This window comes from Pseudogymnoascus verrucosus, assembly GCF_001662655.1.
Source record: "Pseudogymnoascus verrucosus strain UAMH 10579 unplaced genomic scaffold scaffold_84, whole genome shotgun sequence".
NCBI classification, from domain to species: Eukaryota; Fungi; Ascomycota; class Leotiomycetes; order Thelebolales; family Thelebolaceae; genus Pseudogymnoascus; species Pseudogymnoascus verrucosus.
The window spans coordinates 33,738-53,589 of NW_017263735.1; the positions used below are offsets into that span (position 1 = coordinate 33,738).

Sequence of the window (19,852 nt, forward strand, 5' to 3'; positions counted from 1 at the left end):
ACGAGTGTCGATGGGGGCTATCAATCTCGTAAGCGTAAGCAACAAATAAGATAAAGAGCGCTGAGTTTCGCATTTTTCCATTGATAACCAATTTCTATAAAGATGGGTTTAGGAATTATCACCGAATCTCAGCCGGTGAAGATGAAGCGTAATAATATTGTGGTATTTTCTGGCGGTAGCGCCGCAAATACCTTGGTGGATGTTTTTGGAAATGTGGCTCGTGAGAAGGGCTGCACGTTGAGCTAGTGAGATATAAATTTCGAAATGCGAACCGTTGCTAATGGATCTTTAGTATTATTCCCATCAGTGATAATGGCGGATCGTCGAGTGAACTGATTAGGGTGCTTGGGGGACCTGGGATTGGTGATGTGCGGAGTATGCTTCGATCCCTCGCCCCTACCTAGTTCAAGGCAGCAATCTAACAATGGACAGGTCGTCTCGTCCGACTAATCCCCGAAGATGTGGCTGGAAATGACCCGGAGAAGGCAGCCATGAAGACATTCTTCAACCATCGCCTCGCATCCACGCCGGAAGCAGCACGCGCAGAGTGGCTCGATATCGTTGAAGCCCGGCACGAGTTATGGACCTCCATCTCCTCCGAGAAAGAGGAATTAATCCGTTCCTTCCTTAACACCATTAACCTCGAGATTGTGAAGCGAGCTCGGCCCTCCTCGTTCTTCAACTTTCAGTCTGCTGCGGTGGGCAACCTCTTCCTCACCGGCGCCCGTCTGTTCACTGGTTCATTTGAATCGGCCATTTATCTTCTCGGATCCATCACGGGGGTTCCATCAAACGTATCCGTCATTCCCACTATTAATTCTAATTTCTCCCACCACATTTGCGCCGGCCTTAGAGATGGAACCTCGATTGTTGGGCAGAACTCCATCTCCCACCCCAGTCCTCTCCCGAACAATCTCCCAGGCGGAGAGGATGACATCGACGGGCCTATGTCACCGACGACCTTCCAACGGAAGACTTTCGAGGAACTCATTATGCATGACAGTGTCGAAGACGCTAATCTTCCGGGCTCCCTCCCGACCCTAAGGAAACAGTATATCGATTTCCACAAGTCTGATACGGAAGACCTACCCTCGAGGATCCGCAGGATATGGTACATCAACCCTTATGGGCAAGAAATACGACCGAGTCCGAACCCAAAGGCTCTTGCGGCCTTGGGAAACTCGCAAGCTGTGATTTACAGCATCGGTTCCCTATATACGTCTATCATCCCGTGCTTAATATTGAAGGACGTAGGAAACGCTATTGCTGCCCCTGGCATTAAATCGAAGATTTTGATTCTCAATGGCTCAATAGATCGCGAGACTGGCCCAGAAACGAATCCATATTGCGCTCGAGATTTTATTTGCGCCATCTCCAACGCGTGTGGAACATCCAGGGGCGATCTAAGCGTTGATGCCGCGTACATGAACAAATATGTCACGCACGTGATTCACCTCGAGGGTGAGGGGACACCAAAGGTTGATAAAGAAGAGCTGAAGAGTTTGGGTATTGAGACTTTCAGAGTGTATGGGAGGAAGAATCCAGAGGGTGGGATGCTGTACGACGGGAAAGCGTTGACACAGGCACTTGAGTCGATATTGGGCAGGGAGGATAAGGGTGTTGCAAGGAGAAATACGTTACAGCATTAAAAATAATGTACATTAAAGGATTCATTGGTATATATATATGATCATAAACTCTTCGTTGCGCTATCAGCTCTCATGAGGTATCTGAAAACCGAGCCATCACCATCTGCTAAGCTTGTCCTTCCGCTTTACCTCCAAACCGCGTGATGCCTGCCTAATAGTACATGGTATTGTGGGTGGAAATAATGTTCGTAGGAAAGTAGCTCCAAGTCCCGCACCAACGCATCTAATAACCCGCCCATATGCTCCCACGCCCATCATGCCCCCATATCCATGTGCATGATCCGATACTGCCCCCAATCACCGCCCCGACACGCCGCCGTCATTTATATATTGTCATTATCGTAACGCAGGCTTCTTTCCTTGCTTCTTTGTCATGAGTTTCATCGCCAGGTGGAACACGCCGGTCTTGGGCTGTTTCCCGTCCTTTTTCGGTGCTCCGATTGCTGTGCGGCAGACCGGGCACGATCTCTTACCAGTGCCGACGTTGAGAGCACCATGGAGGCACGAAGAGCAAAACATGTGTCCTACAATAGTTAGCATTGTCATGCAATAAAGATCACAAATAATGACTTACCACAATGAGTAATAGCCAGTTCCTCTGGCTGATCTAAACAGATCACGCACTGCGTCGTAGCAAGCTTCTGGGGTTTATTAAGCTCTGCTTGCCGTTGTTGCTTTATCAGGTCCTCCTGCCGCTTCTTCATGACTTCAGCGTAGCTGGTGTCGTCTTCCGCATCGATCAGGTCCAGTTCCTCCACCTTATCATCTGGTTTGCTTTTTTGGTGATCGTCCTTCACTGCCTCTAGACTGACCCCAGCGTCCTTCTTTCGCTTTGGCGTTCGGCCTTCACTGTCTACACTTGGTAGACGGCGCTTCTTGGGTGTTCTGGTTGTGGCGACAGGTGAGGTTTCGGTGAGGTCGACTATGCTGGATTCTCTCGTGCGGGTGGGAGTCTGTTGTGGAGGTGTATTATTATTCAAGAAGGCGTCGAAATCGAAGTCCTGAAGAACATCATCCCCCCGTGGCGAGGGAGGTTCGTGTTGCGGCATTTGTGTGGTTAAGAACGTGTCTTGCCAGGACCTTCGTTGTCGGTCACCGCGGGGTTGTTGCGGTCTGGTCGCGTTGCTGGAGCCTAAGAGCATGGGCAGAGTGGGGGAGGCGTTTCTGGAAGACCGGCGGGATACATTGATCCATGGAGAGCGTGAGGTTGAGGTGCGACGGGGCTCCTCATCCTCTGGCGACGATACGAATAGTGATTGGCGGTTTGAAGACGGAGTGCCCATGGCGAGACTGTGATGCGACCTGGAAGGATCCAACAGACCACAGTCGTAGATGCCTGTTGAGGAATAAGAGTTTGTCCCCAGCCCTTCGGTCTTCTTCACAGACAAAGAGGTGTGCTGGGGCTGAAATTCACAGCCATAAGAAGGCAGTTACGTGTATCTAAGAGGGAGAGATTATGTGTATGGCTTCAATACCTAAACGCCGCCTCGGGACGGTTGGATGTCCGCAGTGGCGACCGTGGTGACCATAGCGCTAGTCTTCCGCAGAACCTTTATCGGACGTCGGCGCAGCAGGTCAGCTGACTCGCCGTACCAAACTTCGGTAGGTTCGGCCGCTCTGCACCCGGAAACGGAAAATCCTTTTCGGTTTCTCTCAATATCAACTCCACCCAAAATAGCTAGAATATGGATGAAAGGAGTTAAATCGATGAACGATAAGATAACATTTGATTCAGTTATATATGGCAGCCTCTACAGTATGATCGCGTGCTCTGTGCCTCAGAGAAAGAACGATCCAGCTCCTTCTGGATCGCACTGACCCACAGGATATCACCAACGCCACTCTAATCATCCAATGAACTAGGCCATTTTATCACCTTTTTATTAGAGCAGTTATATTGGACAACCGATTTATATTTATTCGATCGAAACACAAAAAGACGTCATTAATCTCAGAAACGCTACGGCCCAAGATAGCCAAGCCTAGAATCGTTCGCATCTTACCTAACCCATTACCTAACCACGTGACACGGCGAAGCACCGCGACCATCTCAAGACCCTTGGCTAAGGCGTATTCGTGCTTTTGTGTCTCCGTTTTAGGGAATTCGCTTTCTTCAATATCAAGATCAAAGGACATAAGGCGATATTGGCAGTCTACTAAAAGCAAGGTCATCAACTATGGCACTTACGCTCGTGTTTGATGGCATTTTGAGATGTTATGTAGGTCAGATCTGTTGCTGAACAACGCCGAGAAGTTGCTTCCAATTTATATAAAAAAGCACGCCGAACTATTCAGCCAAGTAAGTTGATCTCTACGGCCAAGCTACTTGGTGTTGATTACCAAGCCCTATGGATGAATCATTCGCCATCCGTCCCTGCCATGCTTTATTTATTTTATATTTCCTACGCCTATATATAGGTCGTTCCCCAAGTTATGCCTTGGCTTTTGAATACTTCTAATCTACTGTCATTAAACTACATCGAGTGATACACACAAAACCAAACCTCACTAGTACACTCCATTGAGTGCGTTATAAAAACAAATTTTCCAGTACACACACATAAACCGTCACAATGGCGCGTAGGCCAGCGCGGTGCTACCGCTACTGCAAGAATAAAGTAAGTGCTTCCTATTCCGATGCTTTATCAGAATACTAACCGTCCTAGCCCTTCCCAAAATCCAGACACAACCGCGGAGTTGCCGACCCAAAAATTCGCATCTTCGACAGCGGCCGCAAGAAGGCATCCGCTGATGACTTCCCTCTCTGCATCCACGTCGTCTCTCTGGAGCGCGAGCAAATTTCCTCCGAGGCCCTAGAGGCTGCCCGTATTCAAGCCAACAAGTACGTCTCTCTTCCTACTCCATCAGTTTATACAACCACTAACATATAAATAGATACATGGTCAAGAACTCCGGCAAGGAGACCTTCCACCTTCGCATTCGCACACACCCTTACCACGTCATCCGTATGAACAAGATGTTGTCTTGTGCTGGTGCAGATCGTCTGCAGCAGGGTATGCGTGGCGCCTGGGGTAAACCCGCCGGTATCGTTGCTCGCGTTAGAGTCAACCAGATTCTGATTTCGATGAGAACGATTGATCGTTGCGAGCTCCAGGCCAAGACGGCGCTGAAGAGAGCCATGTACAAGTTCCCCGGTCAGCAGAAGGTGGTCGTCAGCAGGAACTGGGGATTCACGAAGGTTAAGAGGGAGGACTATCAGAGAATGAGGGAGACCGACCAGCTGAGACTTGACGGTGCTGGTGTGCAGTTCCTTGAGAAGAAGGGAAGGATAGAAGACCAGATCAAGAACTTTCCAGCTGCATTTGCAGATGGGATTGGTGTGGAGCAGCTGGCGATCTGAGAGGCTTGAAGGCTCGAAGATTGCCAGAGGTAGCAATAGTTAAAATATAGGATACAATATACAAGAATTATCCACACACTGTATTTTTGTCGATAAACAAATGCTTATGTGAAATAAATGTTCCTCGTCGTCTTTCTCATAAACGCCATCTGGCCGTTGTCTTTTAAAAAAGTGACATAAATTTGCGTTCTAATTAATAATATAATTTATGTCCTCAATTTAATAAAATGATTTTATTTCTCGCTTTTGCATCTTTTTGGGGGGGACGCAGTTGCTGGCTTTCCTCTGCAAACATTCTCATTTTCATTCTCCTGACTTGGATTGGAAGACCCCGACATCCGATACCCCACATTCTGGATCATTGTAACGTAAGCGACGCTAACGTGGATTTGGCGATGGCCTGCAATATTGCTCGAAGTAGCTCGATAGTGGCACGCCCGCATCATCGACCGATGTAAGATTACAATATCGACAACATATGGGCAGCAAGGAGTCATGAGCATGACACGTCGCATATAGTATGCTTCTCCCTACACGCGCTGGATATTCGAGTCGACCATGCGCCAGCTTCGTTAGGCTCGCAAAGCTCAAGGCGCGGGATGAAACCACGCATCTCAGTCGCGGCGCGGTACGACGCGGATTCGCAACAGATGGAGCCATTTTAGAAGATCACCAGACGAAGAACCCCTCTTCTCTTGCCAGTATGTATTGCGCGCGTGACGGTACTATTGTACACCTTACTAACGAGTTATCGCAGAGACTTCAAACCCCCGTTTTAATGAAATAGGGGTGCAGCAACTCAGCAGCCATGTCCACTCCCAAATATTCCCCGGACCGTCAGTTGCGGCGCCGAAAGAACTTGTCGAGCTTGCGAGAGATCATTTGCAGCGACACGAGCTCCTCGGCAAGAATACAGACGACAACCCCCCGATATCGTTCGATTTACCACTACTCCAAGGCGAAACCCTTGATGAGCACTTCTATAAATTAGGCACGGATGCTGGGGAGCCGTACTTTGGCTATGCAAACCAGTTTACGAAGGCAAACGGACCACCGAAACCGCGGAAATGGGTGCATCGAAGCGGCTGGACGAAGTACTACAGTGATGGGAGGACGGAGGCAGTGGATGCGCCAAATGAGGAGATGTTATGTTTCGACACTGAAGTTATGTGGAAGGAGAGCTCATTCGCCGTTATGGCATGCGCAGTCAGTCCCACTGCTTGGTATGCCTGGTTATCGCCATGGCTGCTTGGGGAGTCGGAATCCGATAGACACCTGATACCCCTTGGGGATCCACAACGTCACCGGATAATTGTTGGGCACAACATTGGCTACGATAGAGCCCGGATCGCAGAGGAATACTCTGTAAGCCAGTCTAAGAACTTCTTCCTTGACACCATGTCGCTACACGTGGCCGTCAATGGAATGTGCTCCCGACAACGACCAACCTGGATGAAGCACAGAAAAAACCGAGAGCTACGAGATAAAATCGCACACGAGACAGATAACATCGAATTGGCTGCCCTTTTAGGTGACAGGGGCCTTACCGAAGAAGAGGAGGAGCTGTGGGTGGGCAGAAGCTCTGTCAATTCGTTACGAGATGTAGCCAAGTTCCATTTGGATGTCACCATTGACAAGGCTCAAAGGGACAGCTTTGGCGAACTCGACCGCGCTGGCATTCGAGGAAAGCTGGACGAACTGTTGGATTACTGTGCTGCGGATGTCTCGATCACACACCGCGTGTACAAAATCGTCTTCCCTAATTTCCTCGCGACATGCCCTCACCCAGTGAGCTTCGCTGCATTACGCCACCTATCATCTGTCATACTTCCAGTTGACAAGTCATGGGAGTCATATATCGCCAACGCAGAAGCTACATATCTGAAACTCTCCGATTCCGTCCAGGAACGCCTGATCGCACTGACTGAGAAGGCTCTGGAGATCAAAGGAGATGAGGAGAAGTGGAGTAATGACCCGTGGTTGCGTCAGCTGGACTGGTCGGGCCAAGAAATCAAGATGGTAAAGGGCAAGAAGAAGAATGACCCTCCGAGACCAGCGGCACGGCAAAAGATGCCAGGTATGCCAGCATGGTATAAGGGCCTTTTCGCCAAGGCTGATGCCCCAATCAATTTGACTGTTAGGACCAGACTTGCACCGCTCCTGCTTCGATTGGCATGGGATGGACATCCATTGTTTTGGTCTGATAAATATGGCTGGACATTCCGAGTGCCAGTAGCTGAGTCTCAGAAGTACAAGGAGTTGCAGATGCAGAGGTGCACCGAGTTCGATGAGAAGGATATGGCGCTGAGAGACGATACAGGCGGCGTTTTTTACAAGATTCCGCATAAGGATGGACCAACGGCACGGTGTGCAAACCCGATGGCAAAGAGCTACATGTCATACTTCGAAAAGGGCATCCTATCTTCGGAATACTCATACGCAAAGGAGGCTCTTGAAATGAACGCTTCGTGCTCCTACTGGATAAGCGCAAGAGACCGCATCATGTCGCAGATGGTTGTATATGACGCTGATCTCCAGAAGCCAGCCAAGGGACAAGCATCTAACGACACGGGCTACATTCTACCGCAAGTTATCCCCATGGGCACGGTGACAAGACGAGCTGTCGAAAATACATGGCTTACAGCAAGCAATGCCAAGGCAAATCGTGTCGGATCAGAGTTGAAGTCTATGGTCAAGGCGCCACCCGGATACTGCTTTGTGGGAGCTGATGTGGACTCTGAAGAGCTTTGGATCGCGAGTCTCGTCGGTGATGCACAGTTCAAGCTGCATGGTGGGAATGCCTTGGGGTTCATGACCTTGGAAGGCACCAAAGCAGCTGGAACTGATTTGCATTCGAGGACTGCGTCGATTCTGGGCATTACGAGGAACGATGCCAAGGTGTTCAATTACGGACGTATCTACGGAGCAGGTCTCAAGTTTGCGTCTACTCTACTCAGACAGTTCAATCCTGGATTGTCGGAAGCAGAGACCACAAAGGTTGCCACGGCTCTGTATAAGGAGACCAAGGGAGCGAAGACTAACCGGAAGGCGTTACACAAGAGGCCTTTCTGGCGTGGAGGAACCGAGAGCTTTGTCTTCAATAAGCTTGAAGAATTTGCAGAGCAGGAGAGGCCGCGGACGCCAGTTCTCGGAGCAGGAATTACTGAAGCATTGATGAGTCGATTCATCAACAAAGGTGGCTTCATGACTTCGAGGATCAACTGGGCGATTCAATCTTCTGGTGTCGACTATCTGCATCTTCTGATAATATCTATGGACTATCTGATTCGTCTGTTCAACATCGATGCGAGACTCGCAATCACCGTCCACGACGAAATCAGATATCTGGTCCGTGAGGAGGATAAATATAGAGCTGCAATGGCTCTGCAAGTGTCCAACGTCTGGACTCGCGCCATGTTCTCTCAACAAATGGGCATCAATGACCTTCCCCAGTCTTGTGCTTACTTCTCGGCCATCGATATTGACCATGTTCTCCGCAAAGAAGTGGATATGGACTGCATCACCCCATCGCACCTAACAAAAATCCCCCACGGAGAGTCAATGGACATCATGCAGCTCCTTGCCAAGGGCTCGCTCGCAAAACTGGAGCCTAGCATCCAGCCGACCGACGCACCAAAGCTCGACGGCATTAAGTACACCCATCGCCAACCGGTGATGGAGGCGCTAGAGAAGGCTAACCTCAGCTTCCTCAAAGCACAAATCACAGCCGACGAGAACGAACTAAAAGAGATCGTCAAGGTCCAACGCAAAGTCCTCGACGCCGACGAAAAAACCGCTAAGCCGAAGCAAACACGCGCTCGCAAGATCCTGCCATACCAGGCGCACGCAGAATTGATGGAGGAGCCACTTAATATCACTGACTTGCTAGAGAGCAACTTCAGGAAGGACACGAGGAAGAAGAAACAAGAGCACTACCCGTGGGAAGAACAGATGCCGCCGCGGTATAAACCCACACACCGCTGGTAACACACACTATCATATCAGATGTAAGCTTTCATATGTCGGGGAACACAATTGTACAGGATGGATGGGAACGGGAATTGGCGTATTCGAGCGTTGTTGGCAGGGGTGTAGTTGAACGGGACAGCGGCGCTTTTTGTGTGAGAATAGTGTATTTTGGGCTAAGGTTGTATATTTGATTGTACGGGAATAGCGGGCTGCTAACAAAAGACGACGGGATGTCTGTAATGAAAACTGTAATACTCGTATTTTATTCTGGCTGGTCTTTTAACAATGCAATTTCACGTGATATTAACCTTGTTGGGATCAACGTCGCTCAGCCACAACGAGGCGGCTGACATGCTATACGGAAGGATCACTTCGATGCGAGTGTTCCCAAAATAAATTCACAGATGCAGGCTGCGAAAAGGCTTTTCTAGCTCCCCTCCCCACGCCCAGCCTCGCACCTGCTCCAGGCACCCCAATCGCAGGACACATGCATCACGTGCCATGTCCACCCCCGACAACAACGACTCCCCCCTCTCCATCACCTCCTCCGTTACGGGGATCCTCACCTTCCTCGTCGCCATAACGGCCACAATCTGGCTCCGGATCTCCGCCATCCGCACCGCCGACACCGAGTACTCGCGCGTCAAAACTGCCCTGAGCTGGTACAAAACCGAGTCAGAATGGATCCACGACCTCGTCGCCACGCAGCGAGATGCCCAGGACAGGAGCAGGGGGAGTTTCGATAGTTATTTCTTGGATAAGGATTTGGCTTGGAGGGAGAAGGGGAGGGGGAGGCAGAGGGAAACGGAGATGTATGTTTTTGTGCTTGATCAGCTTGGGACCCTCGAGGCGAGGTTGTTGGAGATGGTTACGGCGGTGGAGGTTAAGGCGGAGGGGAGCTGGAGGGAGTGGCAGGGGGAAGGGCAGGGGGCGGGGTGGGGAGGGGGGGCGAAGAGGTGGTGGAGGAGGACGAGGATTGGGGTTTATTGGTTGCCGGTTAGGACGAAGGCGTTGGAGTTGGTGAGGCAGAGGGATGCGTTGGGGAATAGGGTTTTGTTTGCGCAGTTGGCGATGGTTTCTTCGTAAGTACTTTTTTTTGGTAGATGGGGGGGGGGGGATTGGGGGCGTTGGAGGTTTGGAAGCTGACGTTGTGTAGGAGGTTGGCGGATGGGGAGGAGAGAGCGAATAGACAGGATGAGAGGATTAGGGAGTTACTGGATACGGTGAGGTCGTTTGATGAGAGGTTGCCGTGAGTTTGATGGGAAAGGATGGGTGGGTTGGCGTTTTGGTTGGGATATCGACCTGGAGTCGTTGTATTGGATATAAAAGGTATGTGGCAAGCCATATGATATTATCATATCATAACTGAGAAAGTCTAAGAGGGAGAGCACGTGGCATATATCCTTTTGTATATATTTTGGCCGCTGTTGCTTTGAAGTCCGCCATTAGAATGACCGGAAATCATTGGAAGTTAGTTTGCTTGTAGAAGCATGCAGAACCATTGTTTGAGCAAAGATGATGTTTGCCTTGTGTGTGGCCTGACCTGACATAGACATGTCAGGTGGATCCCTGTGAAACCAAACATAAGCCTCGCCAAACACGATGAATCGTATCCCTAGATTTGGCGCAAATCCATCTACAAACATACCAATCTGCGCAAAACCGGTCCCAAGTTCACCCGAACGGATCATCAAGTCTTCTGGACGTAGTCAGTTCTTCTGAAATTATTAAGGATGGCCCGTGTGCTCTTATCAAAGTGATACATGCCTCCTTTAGGACAAGGTCATCATTCATCAGCTTTGCCAAAGGAAAAATGAAGCCATCTGAAGATATTGCGCAAATCCGCCCCGCACTAGATGGATTTGCGCAAAAACCACAAGAGACCCTGCCACTCTGTATATTCTAGCACATAGAGCCCCTAACTGACCGTGTTACCACCTATTCTTGCGGTTCTTTCAGTGTCCAAAAGCCCCTATGTGACCCTGGTCCCCCTAGAATTTCGACCATAAGCCCCTAACTGACCCTGTCACATAGCAGATTTCTAGCACAAAGACCATACAAAGCCGGGCTCTTATCACTCTATCTATTTCTAGCACAGATACGCCCCAAAGTTAGCCTTGCCGGTCCTTCGGGTCAACGTGAAGCCGGCACCCTGGGGCATTTTACGCAAATCTGTCTAGAGGTGAACAGATTTGCGCAGAAGCGGGGTTTCATTAACCCGGCCGGTCATGTTTGTCTTGAAGGGACGTCAGTCAACGTTGTGGGAAAATGAGAAGGGATTGCAGACTGACCTAGTCATGGATAGAGCTGACAGAGTCGATTAGACCTCAAAGACTGGACATGCTCAGAAAGGGACATCACTCAGCAGGACTAAGAACTCATACCATACACATATTGTTCTCCAAACGTAAATTGCCATTCCTCCCGGCCACGCAAACGCTGTAATGTAATGGGTATCCAAAGCATATATAGCATCATACCTCCCTCCCCTCCATCATCACATACACCCCCATGTCACAAATTGGACCCGCTCCAGCGCCCGGTTTATATACAAAGAATCGAACCAACCTTTGTTCCACATCATATCCCACAGCACCCCCATCCCTCAAGACCCCCCTACGCCGCCTCCTCCATCCCCTCCCACCCCCCCTCCATCTCCAAAAACGCCCTCACCCTCCCCCTCACCTGCCCCAGCTCCCCCCCCAACGCACTCTCCCACTGCTCCTCCACACACCTAACCTTCTCCTTCAAATCATCCGTCAACGTCCTCCCCTCCGCCTCCGTCTCCTGCTCCACCTCCCCCCTCACAACCTCCGCCTCCTCCCCGCCCGCCACACGCTCGCTCTCCTGCGCACGCGCTCGAGCTGCCGTAACAGCCGTCTTCACCTCGTGTAACAGGCAGAGGAGGTTCGTCTGGCTCTCGATGAACTGGTATGTGCTTCGACCACCGTGCTCGAGAAGGCTGTAGAGGTACTGCATCGGCCACTCGTGGTAGGCGGGGTTTTCATCGTATTCCCCGGCCGGGATCTGCACGCGGAACTCCCTCGTGACAATCCCAGGGATCTTATCCAGTATACTCCTCAACCCCGGCGCAATGTCCCAGAAGGCACTGAGCTGCACCTCCACCCCCCTCACCACATTCGCCTCCACAACATCCATAAACTCCATCGTCCTCCCCAACGCCCCCTGCGCGAACTCCACCCTCCTCTTCCCGGCATCATCAGCAAAAAAGCGTTCCGCGCCCACGACCTTATCCTCCCGCCCCGCCAGCCGGTAAGGTTCAATAACCATATCCCTATACCGATCATTCCGATCCGACAACAAATCATAAAGCTCCGCATGCAACTGCTCCCGTGCCTCAAAAATCCATTTCAACAACGTCAATTTCTCCAACAACTCAGGCTGCTCATCCCCCTCTTCCTGCGTGGCCGTCGGATCCTGCGCGCGCGCGTCGTCGAAGAGCTGGCTGCGGAGCTGCTCAAAGAGCGTGGTGCAGGTGTGCACGCGCTCCATTAGCAAATCATTCACGGGCGCTACGACGGCGGTTTGGAAGCGCTCGAATGAGGCTTTGGATGTTGCTTTCGTGTGCTCGTTCTCTGCTGCCGCTGCATCAGATTCTGCCTTCGCAGCATCAGCATACGTCATACTCCCGGCCTCGATATCGCGCGCGATGGTAGCGCGGAGGGCTTGTCGGCGCTGTGTAGCTGCTGCGGAGGCGGTGTGGCGCGCCTGTTCGTCGTCGGTGAGGAAAGTGGCTTTTGTGGCTTCGACGTCGGTGAATTTGCTGAGTTGCCGGACGGTGGTGCGGATCTCGGTTAGGTCGGGGTGGTTGTTGTTGACGGCGGGGTGGTGGCGGGGGTAGGGAGGCGGGAGGGTGACGAGGCGCGAGACGTCGAGGTGCCGGGGGTTGGGGGTGGGAGGGGCGGGGGAGTGGTTGAAGTGGTTTGTGGGGGTTTTGTGGGGGGGGGAGATGGGGCCTTCATCGTGCCAGCCTGTTTTCTCGGGGGGGTATTCGTCGGGGCCGTAGGAGGCGTAGTTACTAGGGCCTGCTTTTGGAGATGACTGGGGTAGCTGCGAGGGTGTCGAGTTTCCGTTCCCCTCCCATTGTAGCGACTCGCGAAGCTCTCGCGGCATTCCCATGTACTTTGACTCCCTCTTCGACCGCTCCAGCACTGTTGGCGACCCTCCCGAACCAGATTGCCCAACTTCCCACCACCTACTCGACGGTCTGCCCCTGGAGCTTGACTCCTCCTGAGCTTGACTCGCGCTCATACTAGGAATCGGCGACAGCGACGGCATATACCCCGTCCACCACGTTGATTCCGGCCTCGACCCCGGTCCCGCAGAACCCATACTCGACGCCGACGACGGCGCCGAATCAATCGGTCCAGTCTGCAGCGGTGGCAGACCGCTGAGCCCCTTATGTTCTGCAGTACTGGTGTGCGAACCGAATGAGCTCCGTTTCGAGTGCGTATATGGTCGGAACAAGTCCCGTGTCAGCTCTAGCACCTCCGAGCCCATTGCATCAATGGCTGAGGTGTATAATTCTCGCCGAATCCGCGATTCTGAAACGATAAAATCGGCAAAGAGGCGGATGCGCTCCTCGTCCGTGTTTGCTGACGCCTCGCGCAGGATGAACTGCTCATGCCTCTGCAGCGCTGCGCTGCTGAAACTCCCAGCTGCTGGCGACGGTGACTGACGAGACGGTGCGCGCTTCGGTGATAATGGGACCGGCATACCCTGGTCCTTCAATGGCGTGTGTAAGATGTGCGAGATCGGTCGAGGCGAGCTGTCCGCGCGACGGCGAGAGATCGGCGGAGGAGTTGGGAGAGACTTGGGTGGTATATTCGGGTTGTGGCCTTGATACGAGTTCCGTGATGGATACTGTGCGGGCGAGAACGGCGGCGTAGGCGCCTCAGTGCGACTTGCAGAGTTCAATGGCCTGGGCGTCGAGCCACGAGACTCGGGCTGCTGGATATCCGCCAACCGAGGCGTAACATGGCTGAGTGTCCGCGACGAATTCGGCGTATTCTGGCTTTGGTAGTTGGGTGTTCTCGATGAGTTCGGGGTATCCTGGTTCTGGAAGGAGCGTGCGCTGGAGGGGTTCGATTTTGCAATTTCTGGGCGCCTGCCAAGCACAGTCATAGGCGGCACCATAATATCAGCGGGTGTAATGGCTTCTGCCCAGGGATTGTTCGAAGGCTCTTCAATCGCAACAGCTTTGCCCGATCTACTCTCGCTCCTCCGCTCGCGAATGCTCTTTGGTTCGCCTCGAACCGCATGCGCTCTTGTTAATCCGGACGAGCTGGAGCCAGAATTCGACTCTGTGTGGCCGCTCGAGCTGACACTCGATGTGTCGAGATGTAGCGCTCCCGGAGGGAGTGGTGACCGCGGTCGTGGTGCGCCTGGCACCACTCGCGGGCTGTCTACCCAGCCCGCAGGAGTGGGGGGAACAGGGCCTAGTGTAGAAATAGGAGCTGGTCTGCGCGTCGGCGGGGACACAATCGGGTCAACACCCTCTGGACGTGACAGACTTTGTGACCTGGAACCCGACTGCGGGGGTGGCCCTGGCGGAGGAGGTGGTAGTGGCATGCCAGGTGCCCATCTCGACGTCGACGAATTGCGCGAGCGGGAACTGGGGCCTGTGGGAGTTCCGATTGCGCTTGCTGATACCGCGCGCCTGGAAGCTGGCGGCCTTTGCTCAGCAACTATGACGGGGAATGCCTCTGTAGACGGCTCCAAATTAAGTGGTGGGGGCCTGTGCGATGACGATGGTTGGTCTCTTATATCAACCGACCCCCGGGTCCTAGACGATGACGGCTGGTCTCTGCTTATATCTATCGATGCGCGCTGCCTTGACGGCTCTGGCACTTCTGGTGTTGTAGGCTTGCGGTGGAAGACATTTCCAAGATGGCTGAGCAGCGGCTGTGTCCTATCCCTCGATCTTGTTCGCGATGTCGGAGGAGGAGGTGGGAAGGCAGCCGCGGGCACTTCTGGTGAAGGTCTGTACGCGGCGCCCCCAGGGCTACCACGATTTAGCGGTGACGCCGAGGTGGCCGAGTCCAACGGGGAGAAACTAGTCGCACTGTTATGGCTTCGAGGCGGCGAGTAAGGTGGAGGGGCAGGAGCTATATTTTATCATCAGCTACAGCACATTCAATTCGTAGGAGGCTAACACACCCATAACCACATCTGAAGGAGACGGTGAATACCGCCCATTATCAGGCGAATACCCCGTCTGGGCACCACCCCATTGCTGCGGATTGTACTGCCTCACACCGCTGGCAGGTGTATAAGGCGTCTGGTGGTGAAAGGGCGAGCTCAAACTGACTGCAGAGTTCGGGGCCTGGAACTGCGGCTGCGGCGGGCCCAGCTGCGTCGCGAGGGGGTTGAGATTCTGGCGGCGCCGTTGGGAGGCTTCGGCGAGGCTGCTCATTGTCGCGCGCGTAGCAGGCTGAGGGTGAGCACGGGAGGGGGAAGCTCAAGCTGGTGCTGCTGCTGCGACTTCACGGGGCGAGTTGCATCAGGCGCGGCTATCACAATAGAGCTTGGGGTTTTGTCGCGCGCCACAGGCACTTGGCGATGAGAGTGCAGCAGATACGGGCCACGACGAGAAATAGGTTGAGGCGACCAGTTCGGCGGCCATATAGGGAGGAGAGGCAAGAGGCGCGACGTGGATTAGGTAACAAGCTTGTGGCCAACAAGCTCTGGCTATAAAAACGCTGATATGCAGGCAATCATGGAGGTTGCCATATTACAGTAGACGAGGCTCGGTCCTCTCCCTGACAGCCAGAAGAGACTCCACCTTGTTTTCCAAGGGAAGTGGTCATGTCTTGGAAACGGGTTGGGCGTGGGCCCCTCCCCGGCTCTGCATTATCTTCTGGCATCACAGAGCGAACTATATTGGCCGCATCAGGTGCGATTGGCCTGGGACTGCCCGTGGTATGCACACTTCATGCAGCACGGGGAGCACGATTGGGGTGTATGGGGGTGTATGGGGGTGTATGGAGTGGAATTCTCAGGGGATCCCAGGGATGACCCAGGGACGGTCCCCTGCACTAAATGCATGGGGAGCGCACGCCATGGCCGGGAGTGGTGTGTACTGTCCGGAGAGTGCAGCGTGCTGTGGTACTTTACGCATGTAAAATGCGACAGGATGGCACAGTGTGCTTGGTCGGTGAATCGTACATGAAAATGCTGGGTCTATCCCCTTGAAGAAGTGAAGATGTGAGCGAAGTACAAGCTGTAGAGGCTGTGATTCGCCGTTATCGCCGGCGTGGGTTGGTTGTTTGGGAAGTATTGGCACGTCGGCGGCTAATAGGCGACTGTGAGTGGTGGGTGGCGGGAGGGACGGGGGAGGGAAAAGGTAAGGGAACGGGGAAACAGAACGGGAACCGGAAGTGGGCGGGGGATGCTATTAATAGATGGGGGACGGCAGTAAAATAGACCGTTCAGGGCAACGATAGCAGACAGGAGTCTACCAGGAAAATATTTGAGGGCGCACAGGACAGAAGGGCCGTGGAGTCCACCCAGAGAGAGAGCAGCCTCTTAATCACAGATCACGTTATCTCGTACAACAATGGAAGAGTATTATAATACAAGTATGTTAAGTGGTACAGTTTTAGACGCACTTGCCGACATACTTGCCGACTTCTGCCTTCGAGCGAGGGAGTTGTACGTACAGCGTACAGCGTAGAGAGTAGATTATGAATCAAAGTCACGTGATCTACGTCACTCTACCCTACCACCGTCACTGGATCAGTCTCATCTCTCCGATACAAAACACACACAGTATCATAGACAACTTATCATTTCTCACCCATAAATTCAAGACAGGGCACCACCCTTTCTCCGACGCCATAACCTATAAACCAAACCTAAAACCAATAAATCCCCGGCTTCATACTACCCTACCTGCACTTCATCCCCGATACCCCTCAATCCACCCAAATCTGCCGCCATGGCGCAGTGGTAACGCGTCGCACTTGTACCACTTGGACAGAACAACTGTCTTTCATGTCGTGAAATGCGAAGATCCCTAGTTCAATTCTGGGTGGCGGCACGTGACTTTTAATTTTTTGCGTTTTTGCTGGTACGAGCTAGCGAGGGGCATTTCGGGCATTTCGCTGACTGACTCGAGTGATTCGTATGTGCTTATATAATCTCTTACGTAATCATCCAATGCGAGCCTTAGGGCTGGCTGTCCGTGTCCTCGGCACATCCACACTCGACCATAATAGGTCTAGCGTAAATGCAAGTCATCAACAGATCGGATCGTGAATATCATCTTTTATGGTACGATGAGAATGTCAACAGATCGATTTTATCAACGATTCAGGACCACTTACGCGTCTTCCGCGTATGGATATGCTCTACGTACTGTACATACATACATACATACATACTTCACGACTAATGTCCATTTTTGCCCTTCTACCTCCCGTTATTCCCTTCAATCACTGCTGTGAACATCACTGAGACTACTGTCTTGCCCAATTTCGGCATACGTGGAGAATCAAATGGGGCAACTGCACATGTGAGAACGGCCACAAGTGGAACCTCAACTTTCCCCTCCATCCATCCACGGCCCTCTACAGCCCTCCCTTCCCTTCCATCCCTCCCTTCCCGACCCACCAGCCTGGCCCTCCCTCCCACAACCGCCACCAGCCTTTCAACGAAGACGGGGTGAGACCCCCTCAGCCACCGAATCAAAAGCAGAAGAACCAACCCCAAGCGGACCCAACCCTCCTCGCCATGACGCGCACCCACAGGTCTCGGGTGCTAGCGTCCCAAGGTGGCACGATGCAGCCGCGGTCGTACGGGCCCCGAGCGAGCAGAGCTTTTCGAAGCTCGTCCCGGCGCCCCCGACCTGGCATCTTACAAAGTCACCCGTCCTGACAATTGCACAACATCAACAATCCGGTGACACAAGTTAAAAATAACAAGAGAGAAAGAGAGAGATTGCAACACGATCAATCGCTCTTGGATTTTCGCATATCGAAGTCGTCGTTCTTGCAAACCGCACACACTTCTGACCCACGTACGCTCGTTTTTTAAAAATCACACGCGACACACTCGACACGATGGCTGGAAAGGGAAAGAAGGGAAAGTCGAAGGGCGGAAACAAGCCCAAGGCTGCGTCGCAGGCGCCCAAGCAGACCCCGGCGGTTGAGGCTGGAGCCGCTGCTGCTGCCGTTGCTGCGAACTCGTCGCCTCCCATTGACAGCGAGCTTATTACGCCAGGCGCGTTGGATTTGAAGATCAGTGATCCGGAGGTCGCTGCGGTTGCGGGAGAGGAAGCGGGGGATAAGGCGGCGTCTGAGACTGGTGCTGCTGCCGCTGCCGCTGCTCCTGCCGCTAAGGCTGTGGAGAAGGAGACAGAGGCGCCAGTTCCTGCTGCTGAGAAGCTGCAGAAGGAGGAGCCTGTTGTCGCTGAGACGAAGAAGGAGGAGCCAATTGTCGCTGCTGCTGAGAAGCAGAAGGAAGCGCCAGTTGTCGCCGAGAAGCAGAGGGATGCGCCAATTGCTGCTGAGAAGCAACAAAAGGAGGCACCTCTCCCTGCTGCCGTAGGCGCACAGAAGGATGTGTCAGCTCCCGCTGCTGAGTCGAAACAAGCTCCCACCATCGGAGGCGCAAGCGCTGCCCCTCTCGCTGCTGGTATTGCGTCTACTAAGAGCGACTTCCTGGCAAACAACAACCCCTTCATCGCTGCGCCCACAAAGGAGGCCCCCCCCGCAGTCGCCGCGCCCGTGAAGGAGACCAAGCCCTTCGAGAGCCCTGCCGTCGCTGCACCTGTTAAGGAGACCCCAGCACCAGCAACCGAGACGGAGGCATTCAAGGATATCCCCATCCAATCCGAGGAGACCGTGCCAGCTCCCAAGGTCCAGCAACCAGAGGTCGCCGTGCCCTCGCACGCAACCCCACCTGCCAGCACAAACCCCTACACGCAGCCACTCAAGACAACCAACGAAGGCGTAGCCAAAGTCGAGAAGAAGATCGCCGCCGACGGCTTCGAAGCCGCTCCCCTAGCCAAGCCCACCCCCCTCCCCACGGCACCCGACCACGTCACGGAAACCACCCCTTACCAACCCCCCGCGCCCGCCGCCGCCGTCCCGCAACCGCAGCAGCCCACCACCACCACCGCGGCCGCCCCCATCCCCGCACAGGACACGACCACCGGCACCGCAGGAGTGCGTTCCCCGTCCCCGTCCCCCGCCCCCGCTCCCCGCCCCGCCTCCGCCACGCCGCTCACCGAACTGAAACTGATGCAGACCTCAGCGTCCGACGCCGAGCACAAGTCCGGCTGCTGCGTCGTCCAGTAAGCTGGCCCGCGGGGCGCCCGATTCCGATTCCGCGAAGATGCAGGCGCCGAAGAGAAGTCCGTCGCGGAAGGAGAGCGAGGCGAAGGAGTTCTGGCCGGCTGTGTATACGTCTTCTCCCCGCCCTGAGGAGAGAGGTGGGGATGGGACCAAGACTCAAACTCAAATGAAGACTCAAACTCAGAATCAGACTCCCACACCATCAGCGCCTTCAAACCACCCGCCCGCCCTCGCATCACCAGCACACATCCCCTCTCCCCTCCCCACCACCACCTCCACAACAACCACCAGCACATCCCGCACCCCCCCTCCCCCCCCCCGCAGCCCCTCCCCCCTCTCCCAAGGCCGCCCAACCTCCCCCCTCCCCCTCGGAAACGCATTCCCCCTCGGCCCACCCGCCCAAAAATCCGCTCCCCATTCCGCGGAAGACATTTCAGACCCGGGCTACTTACCGGTTGAAGACACGGTGGACGGGTTTATCAATCCCTGGAGCCGGGCTGCGCGGTTGGGGGGCGTTAAATCGCCTGTTACTGGTGGTGGTGGTGATGCGGATG

General features: G+C 53.6%; 7 protein-coding genes and 1 non-coding gene across 8 annotated transcripts; 6 read left to right on the forward strand and 2 right to left on the reverse strand.

The window, feature by feature from the left end:
* The first annotated feature begins 27 nt into the window (after positions 1-27).
* VE01_10579 (uncharacterized protein) lies at positions 28-1,689 on the forward strand. The gene is made up of 3 exons (XM_018279976.2): positions 28-245; positions 293-375; positions 433-1,689. Exons 1-3 carry the CDS (start codon positions 103-105, stop codon positions 1,647-1,649), a joined length of 1,443 nt encoding a protein of 480 aa, XP_018125222.1. The 5' UTR covers positions 28-102; the 3' UTR covers positions 1,650-1,689.
* Positions 1,659-3,176, reverse strand: SLX8 (SUMO-targeted ubiquitin ligase complex subunit slx8). The gene is made up of 2 exons (XM_018279977.2): positions 2,224-3,176; positions 1,659-2,173 (listed from the first exon to the last, which is right to left on the reverse strand). Exons 1-2 carry the CDS (start codon positions 2,930-2,932, stop codon positions 1,986-1,988), a joined length of 897 nt encoding a protein of 298 aa, XP_018125215.1. The 5' UTR covers positions 2,933-3,176; the 3' UTR covers positions 1,659-1,985.
* A 175-nt stretch (positions 3,177-3,351) lies between these two features.
* Positions 3,352-5,060, forward strand: RPL10 (ribosomal 60S subunit protein L10). Its single transcript, XM_059464298.1, has 3 exons — positions 3,352-4,267; positions 4,316-4,491; positions 4,545-5,060. Exons 1-3 carry the CDS (start codon positions 4,223-4,225, stop codon positions 5,008-5,010), a joined length of 687 nt encoding a protein of 228 aa, XP_059320281.1. The 5' UTR covers positions 3,352-4,222; the 3' UTR covers positions 5,011-5,060.
* A 385-nt stretch (positions 5,061-5,445) lies between these two features.
* On the forward strand, positions 5,446-9,252 carry MIP1 (DNA-directed DNA polymerase gamma mip1). Its single transcript, XM_018279978.2, has 2 exons — positions 5,446-5,711; positions 5,768-9,252. The coding sequence occupies exons 1-2, from the start codon at positions 5,531-5,533 to the stop codon at positions 8,995-8,997; spliced, it is 3,411 nt and encodes a 1,136-aa protein (XP_018125214.1). The 5' UTR covers positions 5,446-5,530; the 3' UTR covers positions 8,998-9,252.
* Positions 9,253-9,332: 80 nt separating this feature from the next.
* On the forward strand, positions 9,333-10,232 carry VE01_10582 (uncharacterized protein; the record flags this gene model as incomplete). Its single annotated transcript, XM_018279979.2, has 2 exons — positions 9,333-10,061; positions 10,136-10,232. The coding sequence occupies exons 1-2, from the start codon at positions 9,481-9,483 to the stop codon at positions 10,230-10,232; spliced, it is 678 nt and encodes a 225-aa protein (XP_018125220.1). The 5' UTR covers positions 9,333-9,480.
* Positions 10,233-11,595: 1,363 nt separating this feature from the next.
* On the reverse strand, positions 11,596-16,338 carry VE01_10583 (uncharacterized protein; the record flags this gene model as incomplete). Its single annotated transcript, XM_018279980.2, has 2 exons — positions 15,160-16,338; positions 11,596-15,107 (listed from the first exon to the last, which is right to left on the reverse strand). The coding sequence occupies exons 1-2, from the start codon at positions 15,413-15,415 to the stop codon at positions 11,596-11,598; spliced, it is 3,768 nt and encodes a 1,255-aa protein (XP_018125216.1). The 5' UTR covers positions 15,416-16,338.
* A 594-nt stretch (positions 16,339-16,932) lies between these two features.
* On the forward strand, positions 16,933-17,041 carry VE01_10584 (the record flags this gene model as incomplete). The annotated part of the gene is made up of 1 exon: positions 16,933-17,041. It is a non-coding gene; the product is annotated as a tRNA-Thr (tRNA).
* An 815-nt stretch (positions 17,042-17,856) lies between these two features.
* On the forward strand, positions 17,857-19,607 carry VE01_10585 (uncharacterized protein). Its single transcript, XM_018279981.2, has one exon. The coding sequence runs from the start codon at positions 18,063-18,065 to the stop codon at positions 19,299-19,301; it is 1,239 nt and encodes a 412-aa protein (XP_018125219.1). The 5' UTR covers positions 17,857-18,062; the 3' UTR covers positions 19,302-19,607.
* The last annotated feature ends 245 nt before the right edge of the window (positions 19,608-19,852 follow it).